Raw genomic sequence first — 14,492 nt, 5'->3', positions numbered from 1 at the left:
AAAAAACAAGTTGGGGATAGAGTTAAAAATAGGAAGATGTCTGCATGGCATGAGCAAACCTAACATGGAACTGGCAAAAGATACCAAGTATAAAATCTGTCATATTTCGCCATGTTTTCAGATTAATACAATATTAAAATATAAAATTAGTTTAGAATAAGAAGTTCTAAGGAAGATGATCAATGACTTAAACTTTATTCTTAAAACCAGCAAACAGTTTGTGGCTTTGATTTGCTGCGTGCTAATGGACAGTCCTACGTCTGCGATGTGAATGGCTTCAGTTTTGTGAAAAACTCTATGAAATACTATGATGATTGTGCTAAGATACTGGGGTAAGATTTTACTGATTTATTTGAGGAGTTTTGTCTTTGAATTCTGCTATATATATGTGACTGTACTTAATGTACTATTAACTTGCGTATATATTATATAATACAAATATGTAATGTCCTTACTCCTTATTTCTAAATTAGTTCTTTGAAATATTGCTTAAAGTAAGGAATTAAAAATATCAAATATTAAAAATAATAATAAATCCTAACTAAATTTATTATTCCTAAAATCATATGAAATATCTGAGTGTTTTGTGAATACATAAAGCTAACTGAATAAGTATTTTAAAAGCTGGATTAATTACTGAAATAGAGCTTTAAGAACTTTCTTCCCTACCCACCAAGTAGAAAAGCACCACTGGATGGTTGGGCTTGCTGCTGTTTAATATGTGCCCAAATTAATATACATTGCCCTTGATCTGAAGCTGTGTGTGTACTTCTATATTTGTGAATTTCATATTGGTAAATCCAAATGGATATAGTATCAAGGTGTCTTCTGTCATACCATCTTCTCTGTGCTACTGGAAGGAAAAAAAGGTGTAACAAGGGATCATACAGAATTGGGTAGTGAACTCTACGCCAGTGAAGCCTTGCCCCCAAAGTAGGCTGGTTCTATTTTGACCAGTTAAACTGGTTTTACAGTAAGATTATACTAATGAGATACAGCTGACTTTCTGTATTATCAAATGCTCTGGGATCTTACTAAATGGAGGAAGAGCTAAGCTCAAATCCTAGATATAACAACTGTACTCCTGTTGTTTTATGCCACTTTTTGAATTAGTTATAATTCTCATACCCATTTTGATTTTTCTTTATTGCAGTTGTAGCTACTGAATTGTCTGAAAAAAGGTTTTTTTCTTCTTTACACTTTATTTTGTTACACTTTATACATTGCAGTTTTAAGTGACAGCAGCATTTTTTGAGCCTTTTAGAGATTTTTGGCTTATGCTCTTTGAGAGTTACTTTTTTTTTTTCCTCCATATTACTGCTTCTTATACAGATATTAATCTGAGGTTCAGTATATTTTGATGAAATACTTGGAAAACAGAACATTAGCAAGATTTAACAACCTTCTGTAGATGGAAGCAGTTTTGGAGTTATCATACCTATTTTTCCAGTTCTAACGCAGAAATGTTTGAGTAATTGCCACTAAAGATACCAGTTGCTCTCAGACGAGAATGGCTTACTGATTACCAGGGACTTTAGTTACGTAATGGATTCAAGTGTCTGAATATTCAAATGAGCAAGACTGAATCAGATCCAAGGAGCTATTTTAGGAACTGGAATTCAAAAAAAGATTTCTTACAAATCCAGGGACATTAGGCTAATGTTGTCTCTTTAGCAGTTGTAGTAGCTTTAAATTGTTGTTTAAGTAGGTTTTTATTATGCAGTTAGAAGAAAAATATAAATTCAGAGACTTGTGACTGCTAATACTCTTAAAGTACATCGATAAAAATGCATGTCTGTATTACCTATTTGGTTTGGAGTTTGTATGTGTTGTATAAGCTGTGCTTTAAACTTAGGCTTGTTTTTTTTCTCTTTTAACCCTTTCTTTAGAAATATCATAATGAGAGAACTTGCTCCCCAGTTTCAGATACCATGGTCAATTCCTTTGGAAGCTGAAGACATTCCTATTGTGCCAACCACCTCTGGAACAATGTAAGAAAATAGTCAATCTATCTGGATTGTGCAAACTGCTAATGTAACTTGTGTGAATTTTTTTTCTCTTCACAAGGTGTGCCCACTTTGGCCTATGAACGCTTATTTTGTGTGGTGAAAACAAGAAAGGAATCACAATTGCTATGCCAGCAGTCAGTTTCTGACCCTTAGTCAAGCTGAGTATAGAACAGCAGATTTTCAAGTGTAGTGTCTCTTATGCATAGCGTCTTCACTGCTAATCATTGTTCCAACGCCAGCTTAATATGTGCTTCTAATAAACATGCTTTCTCATTTAATGAACCTCAAATTGTTGCTTTGAAAACTACTTAAAATAGATATTTCCATAGTTACCCGAGTCTTAAAATCAGTATTTATATTTTATACCTTACATCATTTTCAGTTAACCTTATATTCTTGCATATTCTTCCATCGTTTCTGTAATTATGTCATGTTAACTATGACTTTGTCAATTGTCTTAATTTGTGGTGGTTTTAGTACTAAATACAAGACCCTCATGTGAAATGTAACTCTTGAAATTGCAGGATGGAGCTTAGATGTGTTATAGCTGTAATACGCCATGGGGACCGAACACCAAAACAAAAGATGAAAATGGAAGTGAAACATCAGAGGTAAGGAGAATCTTTGTAAAAATTAGTTTGGATGCTTTAGAGCCCAGCTCACTTCTTGTGGATGTGCAAGCAAAGAATTGAGCAGGGGTTGCATCTTACAAGTTGGTTTTGTTTTGGTTTAAATCTAACTTACGTTGCAGCTAATTAACCAGTATGCACCTCTCTTTCTAACAGGACTCACAAATTACTCATGCAGACTTCCTTCATCACATGCTGTGCCATGTGAACAATCCTGTGTGTTATTGATAAAAATACATTTGTCTCTACAGATGCAGCAGAGAATATTTCTGGTTCACCATATGATTGACGTCTGCCTTTTTTTATCATAACTGCTTGTTTGAGCTGCCATCTGCTGTACTACCTTTTTGACTTTTAGTTTTCTAAAAGATTGATGGCTCTCAGTTTCTGGTAGATAGCATCTTTATGTTAGGATTCCTAAAGTGCCTAATATAATTGTCCTGGAATTAGATGCAATTTCAGTAAAAAAGTAATTAGTAATTATTTGTCTTGGGACTAGATTCTTGCATTCAGAGGTGCATGCTGTAAAAGTGTAGGACTGCTCATCTCATATTTTTGGTTCTGTTCAGGAACATTCTTGAAGATTAGAAATTTACATAGCTATATATTAGAATATTATGTCATTTGCTATGAAGAATATATATATTTTTTTTTTAGCACTTAGCAGAGCAATAAAAGAACATTTTAAGTGCTCTTATCTCTCTAATGTATTGCAGACGTTATTGGGAAATAGGATGTGAATAAAGGTTGGTTTGACCCGGAGGGCAGATTTTAGCATGCTTTTCAAATAATGTAAAGGTGCCAATTTCAGACCACTATTAAGTTTAAGAGCCACTTGTTCGAGTAATATTTTAACTTCCTAGCTGTGTTTTTTAATCAGTATTCTTTCTCTTAAAGGTTTTTTGATCTTTTTGAAAAATGTGATGGATATAAATCTGGAAAACTAAAACTGAAAAAACCAAAACAGTTGCAGGCAAGTTTGTCTTTGTTTTCTTGCAGGGGTATTTTATAAATAGAAAATCATTTAAGTAAATCCTGTGTTTTGTTTCTTTAGGAAGTGCTTGATATAGCAAGACAACTCCTTGTAGAACTTGGACAGAACAACGATTCTGAAATTGAAGAAAGTAAAGCAAAACTTGAACAGCTAAAGACTGTGTTAGAAATGTAAGTGTTTAATTTTTCAGGCTTCATAGCAACAAAGTTGCATCAGCTATTTTGAGCTTTTAGACCAGTTAGTGCTTGCATTGCAATGGTTATCAAGTATGCAGTGATATATTAATTCAAGCACAAGGGTTATGAAGAGGAAGGATGTCCTGTCTGACATTATGAAGAAGTGAAACATCTGTTTTCTCCTTATCTTCTTAACTGAATGTATTGCTTTATCTAGTATCTAAGTATTCATTCTGTGTGAAATGTTGCTTTTTTCATCTCAGATTTTATCCACTTGCATGTTTTTGAAATGAAAGTATTTAAGTGCAGGGTCTGCTTCTTGCAGTGTGTGACATGAAGTCTGGTGAAGCCAATAGGAACTTTCACTGTGTACTGTGTACTTAAAGCAGACTTGGTGGATTCCAAATAAATAAGGTTTTATATATTAATATTTAATATTTGTATATTAATATTTACTAATTAAAACCCCAAACCCTAAGGCTTCAAGGTGTGTAAAAGATCAGGGGCTCAGAGTTCTAAATGGTAGTAGGTAACTTTCATTTTAAAAAAATGAAAATCAGGGCAAAGGCAGTTATTGAAATTTATGAGTTCTGCTTGAGAATTTAATTATTGGCTGACAAAATAGTAGCCATCTGTACTGCCAGATCAGATTCTGGATAGTCATAGCTACTGTGGTTGTGGATCTGAATAAATTACTCATGTAATCTGTAAGTGCTGTTGCCTCCTTTCCTTTTCCTTCCCCCCCCTCCTTTCCTTTTTTTGTCCTGCCTATCCCTTTCCCCTTTTTTATCTTCTTTTTTTTCCTTTTTCCCCCCCTTTTTTTTTCGTTTGATGTTCAGTGTCATGAAAAAAGTAGTAGATGGCATTTTTTAAATGTCTTATTACAGAATGATGGATTCTTCTGTAGTCTTACTGTGCTTGTTGAGTTAGGTTTATTTTTTAATTGCTGCTTCAGTAAATGGTGGTCAAATGCACAGATCGGTGACCAGCATATCTGGTTACAGGAGCATAGCAGTTCTGGAGGAAAATGTGTAAAATGTTTCTCTGCCTATTTCCTTCTCATTTTCCTACGTCAGGTATGGGCATTTTTCAGGAATAAATCGCAAAGTTCAGTTGACGTATCTTCCTCATGGCTGCCCAAAGACTTCCAGTGAAGAAGAAGGTATTGTATTACTTTTGTACCTAATTACTTAATATCGTGTGCATTTAAATAGTCATGGACTAGTGGTATAAGACATCTTGATGGTCAGAAAAAGGAATATATTTTCAATTAATGTTATTTCTTATTGGCAGATATTGACAGAGCCTCTTGAATTGTATAGCTAAAACTGTAGTAAATTTGTCTTCTAACACTACTTTTTTGTAACAGAAAAGTAGGGTGAAAAGAAGACTCAGTCATTCACCAGAAAACAGTGGTTTGGGTCAGAGAAGAGAAAATATGACTCAACATTTACTGTCTTTAAAACTTTTATAAACTTTTCTTAACTTTGCCCCGTGATTATTGACTGAAATAAATGTAGGGTATTTAATATCTAATTTGGTTTACTTTTCCTGTCCCAATTTACTTTTTGCTTCAGATTTCATGCTAAGTATATTTTATTATATTTTTTTCTGTAGTTTAGCTACTTCAGGTTTCTCTAACTGCCCATTTAGTTCTCCAGTTTAATATTTTCTTAATGTTAGAACGCTGTTAAATATTCATAATGTTGACTCAATCTTTTACTGAAGTCCATAGTTTGAATATTTTTTGTCATTTGCAAAAAAAAAAAAAAAGGAATATACTTTACTACTTAACTCCTTTCTCTGTCTACAATTAGATAATAGAAGAAATGAGCCATCCCTGCTTCTGGTTTTAAAATGGGGAGGAGAATTGACCCCTGCAGGCAGGGTTCAAGCAGAGGAGCTTGGAAGGGCTTTCAGGTGTATGTATCCTGGTGGACAAGGTAAAAAAAAAACAATGGCAACAAAAAAAAAAGGAAAAAGAATGGCATATACACCTTTGAAGATAATTAAGTGCAAAATGAGAGTGAGCAAAATGTTTGTTTGGTAGGAGATTATGCTGGATTTCCTGGATGTGGTTTACTTAGATTACATAGCACTTACCGACACGATCTCAAGATCTACGCTTCTGATGAGGGACGAGTCCAGATGACTGCAGCAGCTTTTGCAAAGGTACAGTGTGAAGTTGTATTTTCAATTTTAAAAATTATGTTTTCAAGTTTGTTTTCACTTTTGAAGATTAGGAGAGATTTATGGATTATTAGAGTCCACAGTGTGTAATGAGGCTTTGGTTTTAAAAGAAATGTTGTGGTGTTTTTATTTGGGTTTTTGGGGAGAGTTATTTTTTGTTGAGGTTTTTTTTTCAAGGAGTATTTATTCAATGTGAAGAAGTAGACAATTAATGTATCAAGCATGTTAAGTTCTTTGAGCAGTTGCAGACAGATTTTAATTATACAGCCCTAGCAATATACCTTAGTCCTTTCCAGTAGCAACCTCCAGAATCACAGACGCATTTGGATTGGAGAGGACCTTACAGCTCATCTAGTTCCAACCCCCTGCCAAGGGGAAGGGACACCTTCCACTAGACCAGGTTGCTCCAAGCCATCTCCAGCCTGGCCTTGAACACTGCCAGGGATGGGGCAGCCACAGCTTCTCTGGGCAACCTGTGCCAGGGCCTCTCCACCCTCACAAGGAAGAACTTCTTCCTAAGATTTCATCTTAATCTCCCCTTTGTCAGGTTAAAGCATACTCCCTTGTCCTTTTGCTACTTACTCTTATAAAAAGGCCCAGTCAAAACTCTGTTCGTGTTAACTATACAACCACATGTCTGTAATCTGAATAAATTTAAAGCTCTGCCAGTGTTCAGACTTCTTTCTTTCTGTTTTCATGCTGCATGTGTTGGCGCAAAAGTATTCCAGCCATCTGTCCTGCTTTCTCAGTGGTCAGCAGGCTTGAGCAGATACCACCCCATTTCCTTCATTATCCCAGAGCCCTTCTGTTGCCAGAAAAGTCACAGAAGTTTCCAGCCTTCTCCATTTTGGAAGTCTCCGTTCACCTCTTGTTCAACTCAGCCTTTGATTGTCTTCCTGTGCCACACCAAGTTTGGGGTTTTGTCTTTGTAGGGTCTCTGCAAAAACCCTGTCTATTTCCCATTTATCCTCCCAGATGCTGTTCAGGTGGCTGACTCTTCTGATAGCTCCTACCTGGTGACTCAATACCTTGAGCAGGAGCAGGTCCCCCACAGGTCAGGCTGCTGCTGCTCCCAGCCTCAGGGAGAAGGCACCATGTACATCCAGCAACCTGAACAGCTGTCACCTCGCAGAAAGAGTGTTGGCACTGCTAATATGCTGGGGAGCATGTTTTATGACATGTCACCATCACTGTTTCACCAACTGTAGCAATCCTGCACAGCAAAGCAGTGTTTTGGGGGGCATTTCTATGCAAATAATCTGCATTATCTGCCAAGTCCCTGTTTGTATCACATGCCTATGGGTTAGATAATCTTGAATTTAAATCTGGTGGATTTTTAAGATACTGTTACATTTTCATTTTCATCTGTTTGCCTGATTAATTGTATTACTTGCTTCAGGGACTGCTGGCCCTAGAGGGAGAGCTGACTCCTATTCTTGTCCAGATGGTAAAAAGTGCTAATATGAATGGTCTGCTGGACAGTGACAGTGATTCTTTAAGCAGCTGTCAGCATCGTGTTAAAGCAAGACTCCATGAAATTCTCCAGAGAGACAGAGAATTTACTGCTGATGACTATGATAAGGTTAGCATGGCCATGCGAATTCTTGTGTGAAAGTAATGAGCAGTGATATTTTGTATCTATTTTGAAAAAATACTTGTGTGCTTGGAAATAGTTTGAACTACAAAGGAAGCTGTACCGTTTGTGATATTAGATATTTTGAGCTGTTTTGCCATTTGAGTATAGCTGCAAACTTTTAAATAGGAGTAGATAGAGACCTCATTCATAAATATTTTTCATTAAAATAATTATTAAAACCTACTTTTTCCATTAAAAATATTTTAATTATTCAAGAAACAAGACTATATTGTTTTCACTTTCTGTTGTTTTTACTTCGACAGTGTGTGGTATTACAAAATATATTAATGCCTGGCTACTGCAGTTGTTTCAGTGTTTAATCTACTACAAAGCCTTTTTTTTAACTCAAGGAATACTAAGATGCTGAAAACCAGTAGGACACTTTATAATCAGTGAAAGAAGATGTCTAATTAATGTGCTAAATTAGTGCAAATTAATAGAGTTTATTCTGACTTAGTGCAGAGCATGATTGTTCTTGGTTTTAAACGTGAGTAATGTTTGTTATGTTAAGAAACTTCTCTTTCTTTCAGCTGCTCTTACTCTGGTATAATAACGAAATACAAGTCCTCAAATGAGGTTTAAGCTTAAACTGCTATTTCTGAAAATGTATTGAGACCAAGTTACTGAAAAATAATTTTACTATCTTCCATGTAAACTGTATGGGATTTGTTTAAACGTGTGTATGAAAAGTATCATCCAAACCACTGCCAGCAGTGGATTCAGCAGTACTTGGAAAAAGTGAAAGGGTATGGGTTTTCAAGGATTTATTTATTTCTCCCGTTCTTTTTGCTGTATAAATATAAGGGGGTTTGAAATGTCACTGGAATGAATAGAGCATACTCTTCAAAGACAGTTACTGAAAGTAACTAACCTCTGGGATTATGAAGTGATAATTTTTATTTTTTTTTTAACTTACTTGAAATTTGTGAAAACAGGGTTTTTTTGGTATTTTTATTTTCTTTTTCTGTGCCACAGCACCTTTCCCATTCATTTACTTGGTCATAATAGGGCGGTAGGAACTAGTTACTATTAGGTAGAGAGCAGAAGTTTTCCATATCCAAATTATCCTGTGCATTTGAGGAAACAGAGGTAAGTGCAGATATGTATTTGTGTTATGTATATTAATTATTGTTTACTATAATTGTTTTCTTGCTTTGGTTTATGCAGACTTTTCTTCAAAAATGAGGCTAAGCCTCACTTACGTGTGGATATTATCTGTATTGTTTTGGTAACGCCCAACTTGATAGCTCTAAAATTTCTAAAATTAAGTCAGTTCTGAGAGATATATCATATGTTCTTGGTATATGTAAATTTAAAGGGTTTCTTTTTGTTTGTGCTTGTGTTTGTTTCCTTGATGCCTTAAAGGGAGTAGATAATTCAGAGATGGGTTCAGAAATTAACAGCAGCTTGCTTGAATACTTTTTCTCCAGTACTTGGAATCTTTAGTATATTCCATCTTATCTCCCCAGTTCTTTCAAATCTAGATAGTTTGTTTACATCATTTTGTGTTTATCTCAAATTGCAGCTTACTCCATCTGGAAGCGTCTCACTGATTAAATCGATGCAGCTTATTAAAAATCCTGTAAAGACATGTGACACGGTCTATTCCTTGATCCAGAGTCTGACTTCTCAAATCAGGCAAAGAATGGAAGATCCAAAGTCTGCAGGTACTTAAACATTTTTGTACTTGTATTTAGTTTCTCTTGCTTACACCTGAGAGAATTGTAACATAACTTTTCATAATTAAACTTGCTCTTAGCAGAACCTTAATCAACAATGGCATAGGGATTTTCAGTCTGATTCCATATGCACCATTTTAAAGTAAAAAGCAGGAGGAACATGTGATCTCATTGCAGGTAAGGGCTCTTTGTGCTGCTCAGAAGTTCAAGCTAGTCCTCAAATGTTTGCAGAAATTCTTGTCTTAATTATTTGAAACTCGGCAGTCCACAAAAAAAAAAGTAGATGGTACTAAAGCTAAGTTATATGGGTACATTTTTATATTTAAATATCTTTGCTGAAAATATGTTGCTTGATGTATGATGCATGGTAGTATTGCATAGAATGATGCTCAATATAAAGTGTGGTGAACCAGGCAATAATGTGATGCAGTAAAATGTGATGCAGGAAGACCAGAGCTGGAAGTGACCACAGTGCTTTTTTGGTACTAGCTAAGTACTGGAGTATTTGCAGACAGTGTTATCTGCAGTGTATAGTATGCAAACAACTTCTGTTCTGAGGCTGAGCAGGACAAGTGTCACCTAAGCATAGCATCAGTGGGTTTTGCCTATTTGATCTAATCCTCTGCCCTGGGATGGAGATAATCTGTTCTTTTTACCTTCTCTTGACTTTTGCTGTTACCACACGCAGGAGGGACAAACAAATGGGATGCATGATCTGTTATTAAACAGAGACATTGTCTTGCTCCTTTTCCTCCCTCCGAAAATTTTCTTACAACTTTTTGTGGTTGCTTTTTAATATATTTTTATGTTATCTGTGCTGTAGGACATGCTATTTGTGCTGTAAGCTTTGCTTAAAGGGCCAGTGGTGCACTTCTGCAGATAAGCTTTCCACTATCTTGATGTAGCCATGCGACTGTGATGCTTTCAGTAGTAAAAATGAACTATATGCACATCTGTTCCCTCTGCTCAAAAACATATTTGATCCTTTTTATCCCTCTGTATTCAACTATAACTAACATGATTAAAATTTCCCTTTTGTTTGATGGCCTTTAATTATGAGATATGTGTCTGTGCAGATATTCAGCTGTACCACAGTGAGACACTAGAACTAATGCTGCGCAGGTGGTCCAAGCTCGAAAAAGACTTTAAAACAAAAAATGGAAGATATGATATTAGCAAAATTCCTGATATTTATGACTGTATAAAATATGATGTGCAGCACAATGGCTCATTGAAATTAGAAAACACAATGGAATTATACAGGCTTTCAAAGGCTTTGGCTGACATCGTGATCCCGCAGGTAAGCATTTTCAGTTATTAAATAAAATAAATTGCAGAGTAAATGCTTTTTCAAATTTTGTGAAAATGTCTGCTCTCTCTTTTGTATTGAAGTTTCCTGTATGTTGTAGTAATAGAAGCCTTTAACATTATGTCTTATTTTCTGCTAGCAAGCTGATTATTTTTCTAAGACAGATCTGATTCATAATTCACAAGATGTGTTCAAAGTGGTTTTCTTTTTTTCTTAGCAATTTTAGCTCTGAAAATGTTGGCCTCTTTTAATGCAGTGTATTAGAAGAAAGTGGTTCATCTGAGCCATTCTTCATAGACTTAAGTGCTGTCCTTGTGAACAATAGTGTATTCTGAAAATACATTTAATTTCATTCTTTCTGCTTTTAGAAATTTCAAGACTCATTGCAAATGAGTTAATCCTAATCTATCTAATTTCACTTTGTTTTAAGTAATTTGAATTTTAAAAGGCCATTCTGCTGCTTCAGAATGGTAACACTCCTTGATAAAAGCGTGCACATTAATTTTCCTAGAATTTCAGGCCAGAAGCAGGCCAGTTAAACTTCCATATACTACAGGCTGTTAAACGGAGATTATCTCTAAAACATTGTAGGCTGCAGGACATAGAATTGTTTTGTGATAATAGGATAGAACAGACTAAAGCTTTCCCCAGGTGCCCCTGTAGTTACAGAGCACTGTTGTAAGAGAGATATTATCCAAGTTTTACACAGCTTTTACAGAGCAAGTGAGGGAACTTCTTCCTCTCCTCATCTCTCGAGCTCCCCCATCTCTCAAGCTCCCTGACAGCAAAGAGGACAAAAAGAATAATGCAGTAAAGAATGTGTTGTGTTACGGAGACCTGCTAAGCTTAAATTTTGAATAGAGTGTTGGAGTGGGTAAAAATGAGGACATAGTGAAGAAAGACAAACAGAAAAAAACTTAATAAGCCTACAAAATGCAAAGGGAAAGTACTTCTTTTGCCTTCTAGGGTAACCAGAAGATCAATCAAAATTCTGTGAGCACTTTCATATTATGTGCAGCACAGAGCATGAAGCTCACAGGGAGGAGGAATAATTCCCTAGATGTTCTGTTTAAGAGAGTTCCATCATACCAGAAAGTGAATCCACTTTTGTGGTTTTAACTAGTGAATGAAAAACCTGTTTCTGTGTCTTAGTAAAAAAAGTGTCAAATCAAACAGCAAAAAGGCAAACTGCTTGTTACTTGAAGGGGTGTCACTAATCAAGTGTAATAAAAATGTTAAGCAAAACAGTTTGCAGCCAGGGCAAGTAGATGACTAATCAAATTTATTACACAAGCCTTTGAGCAGGAAAGGCATTTTAATCTTTAACTGAATTTTAAAAGTCAGTTTGTTCTTACATTCTTACAGGAATACGGCATTTCTAAGGCTGAGAAACTAGAGATTGCCAAAGGTTACTGCACTCCTCTAGTCAGAAAAATCCGTTCTGACCTTCAGAGAACTCAAGATGATGATACTGTAAATAAGCTTCACCCTCTGTAAGTTTTGGGTTTTTTTTTTACATGGTTACATTAGTTTATGCAAGAGTTAATATAGATACTCTGTAGCTTTTATATTTGAAGTGTCTTACCAGTTCATAATTTAAGAAGCACAGTTTATTTGTTGACAGCTATTTCTAAAACAGGGACACATCTTGGTATGGTCTAACAAGATTCTTTTTATTTTCAAGTTATTCCAGGGGTGTTATGTCCCCTGAACGCCATGTTCGTACACGGCTGTATTTCACTAGCGAGAGTCATGTCCACTCCCTGTTATCCACCCTTCGTTACGGTGCCTTATGTGATGTAAGTTGAGCATTTTTTTTTCTGTTAAAGCTCTGACATTTTGAGAGGAAACAAAAGGACTCAATCTTACTAAGATTGTATGCCCTGAAAGCTTAATTTTCTTAAGTGCTTTCAAAATTTATCACACTTCTTCAAACATTTTATTTTTTATATATGCAGAGACATTTCAGATTGCTGATGTGCACATTGGTGGAAATCAGCATGTCCTTTAAGTAATGCTGAGTTCCATTGGCTGTGTATGTTATGGTCGCAAAGAGATTTGAAAAGGGCAGATAATGCTTTTTTTTTTTTTTTTTGTCTTATATTGGCACCTATAATTCTTCCAGTTACTTCCTTCAAGTTATCATTCAGGGTTCTCTTGAAATCACTCTTGAACTGGCTTATTCTTTTTGACCACTGGAATATTGTCAAGACCTCCCTACTTGACTTAAATAACGCTCAATGTAGTGCAAAGTTTCTGCTGTTAAGTAGGTTGTCTTACTTTCCTATACTGTTGTAGAATACCTTGAAGGTGGTGCATTATGATTGGCTTTGAAAACAAGGACTAAAAAAGACAAGGTCTCCAGATTCAGAAATAACCTAACTGAAATCTTGGAGAGGATAAGTGCAGCACCACAAAGCCTAAACAGTTGCTTCTAAAATAAAGCTTGATTAACATACTAACTTCTGAAGTGGTTCTATTGACATACTTGCTTCTGGTAATGGATGTCTGAACTCACTAATGGCAAAAGCATTTTTAATCCCAGACCTCTGTGACATATGCTACAACAGATAAACTCCTAGTTTTAGACTGATAAACTTTTTAAATTTTCTTTAAAGTTAATTATTAAATATATATTTTTCTAGAGTATGAAAAAGGTGAATATTCATTTTATATAACTTAGGATGTTTTATATACTAAAAGGTTGCATTTACTCTGTTTGGTAGAGTGATATCTAGAAACATTTTCTATAATATACTAGTTGAAATAAATTTATTGCAAAATTAACAATTCACATCAGGAGAGTTTAAAACAGTGCCTCTGTCTACAAGACATATATCATCATTGGCAAAAGAACGTGAAAGATACACTGAAGTAAAATACAAAAAGTTCTGACTTCTACTTTTCATTTGATGAGTAATTTTAAGTTCCTGCTTATTTGTCTGTTTGGTGTTTTCGTCCCCTGGTTGTATCTCTTCTTTTTTTTTTTTAATCTTAGCTGTGAAAAGCGTCGTACTTCTGCTGTGAATGTAAAATCCATGTAAATGGGGGAAAAGGGAAATCAGTCTTCTTAAAGAAAATAGCTGTTTTTTATTTGTTAATATTTTTTCCTTCCTTCATAAGGAATCAAAAGATGAACAGTGGAAACGAGCTATGGATTATTTAAATGTTGTCAATGAACTCAATTACATGACACAGATTGTTATCATGCTTTATGAAGATCCAAACAAGGTATTTAAAATGGATAAATATCTTCAAAAACAAGAAGTGCTAAGCTAAGTATTAAACTGTAAACCTATTTAATCATTTTCCTTCAGGAACTATCTTCGGAAGAACGTTTTCATGTAGAGCTGCACTTCAGTCCAGGAGCCAAAGGCTGTGAGGAAGATAAAAATTTACCAGCTGGATATGGATACAGACCTGCCTCCAGAGAGGTAACAGTTACACATTCTTTAAAGCAAAAGTTAGCTTTTCTGGATGCAGACATACCTAAAATAAACATTGGGAGATTGTTAGGTGAAATGCAAATACGTATTTTGGTAGAAAAATATCAATAAAATGTAGGCAGTCCCAGTGTATTACTGCATGTTGAAAATACACTGAGGTAATGGACACTGGTAATTTGGACCTTCCGTGGCTTTGCCAGAGTGCGTGTTAGAAATACAAAATACACATTGTAAGAAAAGCAATGCCAACATCAGCATCACACCAGCTGATACTCTGGTCACTAAAAGGAATATTTAACAAAATAAGGTAGTTTGGCATGTTTATGAATTCAGATTGTTGAGAAAGGATTTATATTTTCAGAGATGTATGGGAAAGTCTGTAGTTACCACCTACTTTTTGAGACATGATTGAAAGCAAAACTGA

At 35.2% G+C, this 14,492-nt stretch overlaps 1 protein-coding gene across 9 annotated transcripts in view; it reads left to right on the top strand.

The window, feature by feature from the left end:
• PPIP5K2 (diphosphoinositol pentakisphosphate kinase 2) overlaps positions 1 to 14,492 on the top strand; it is a 49,162-nt gene that overhangs the window by 20,018 nt on the left and 14,652 nt on the right. For 6 of the 9 annotated variants that reach the window (XM_057414799.1, XM_057414798.1, XM_057414796.1 and 3 more), the window contains exons 9-23: positions 211 to 332; positions 1,890 to 1,991; positions 2,534 to 2,620; positions 3,536 to 3,611; positions 3,693 to 3,802; positions 4,885 to 4,970; positions 5,626 to 5,751; positions 5,859 to 5,980; positions 7,398 to 7,580; positions 9,160 to 9,301; positions 10,390 to 10,613; positions 11,988 to 12,115; positions 12,307 to 12,421; positions 13,746 to 13,853; positions 13,940 to 14,056. In XM_057414799.1, the coding sequence (XP_057270782.1) occupies positions 211 to 332; positions 1,890 to 1,991; positions 2,534 to 2,620; positions 3,536 to 3,611; positions 3,693 to 3,802; positions 4,885 to 4,970; positions 5,626 to 5,751; positions 5,859 to 5,980; positions 7,398 to 7,580; positions 9,160 to 9,301; positions 10,390 to 10,613; positions 11,988 to 12,115; positions 12,307 to 12,421; positions 13,746 to 13,853; positions 13,940 to 14,056 (1,848 nt within the window). Of the gene's footprint in view, positions 1 to 210; positions 333 to 1,889; positions 1,992 to 2,533; positions 2,621 to 3,535; positions 3,616 to 3,692; positions 3,803 to 4,884; positions 4,971 to 5,625; positions 5,752 to 5,858; positions 5,981 to 7,397; positions 7,581 to 9,159; positions 9,302 to 10,389; positions 10,614 to 11,987; positions 12,116 to 12,306; positions 12,422 to 13,745; positions 13,854 to 13,939; positions 14,057 to 14,492 lie in introns of all 9 variants that reach the window. The other 3 variants (XM_057414793.1, XM_057414794.1, XM_057414801.1) reach the window with 1 other exon arrangement.

The sequence above is a fragment of the Pezoporus wallicus genome, unplaced genomic scaffold (assembly GCF_028554395.1).
Source record: "Pezoporus wallicus isolate ANWC-B61680 ecotype Strahan unplaced genomic scaffold, APGP_CSIRO_Pwel_v1 contig_7673, whole genome shotgun sequence".
NCBI lineage: Eukaryota > Metazoa > Chordata > Aves > Psittaciformes > Psittacidae > Pezoporus > Pezoporus wallicus.
Note: the sequence above shows the minus strand (reverse complement) of the source record. Positions and strands in the feature narration are given on the sequence as shown.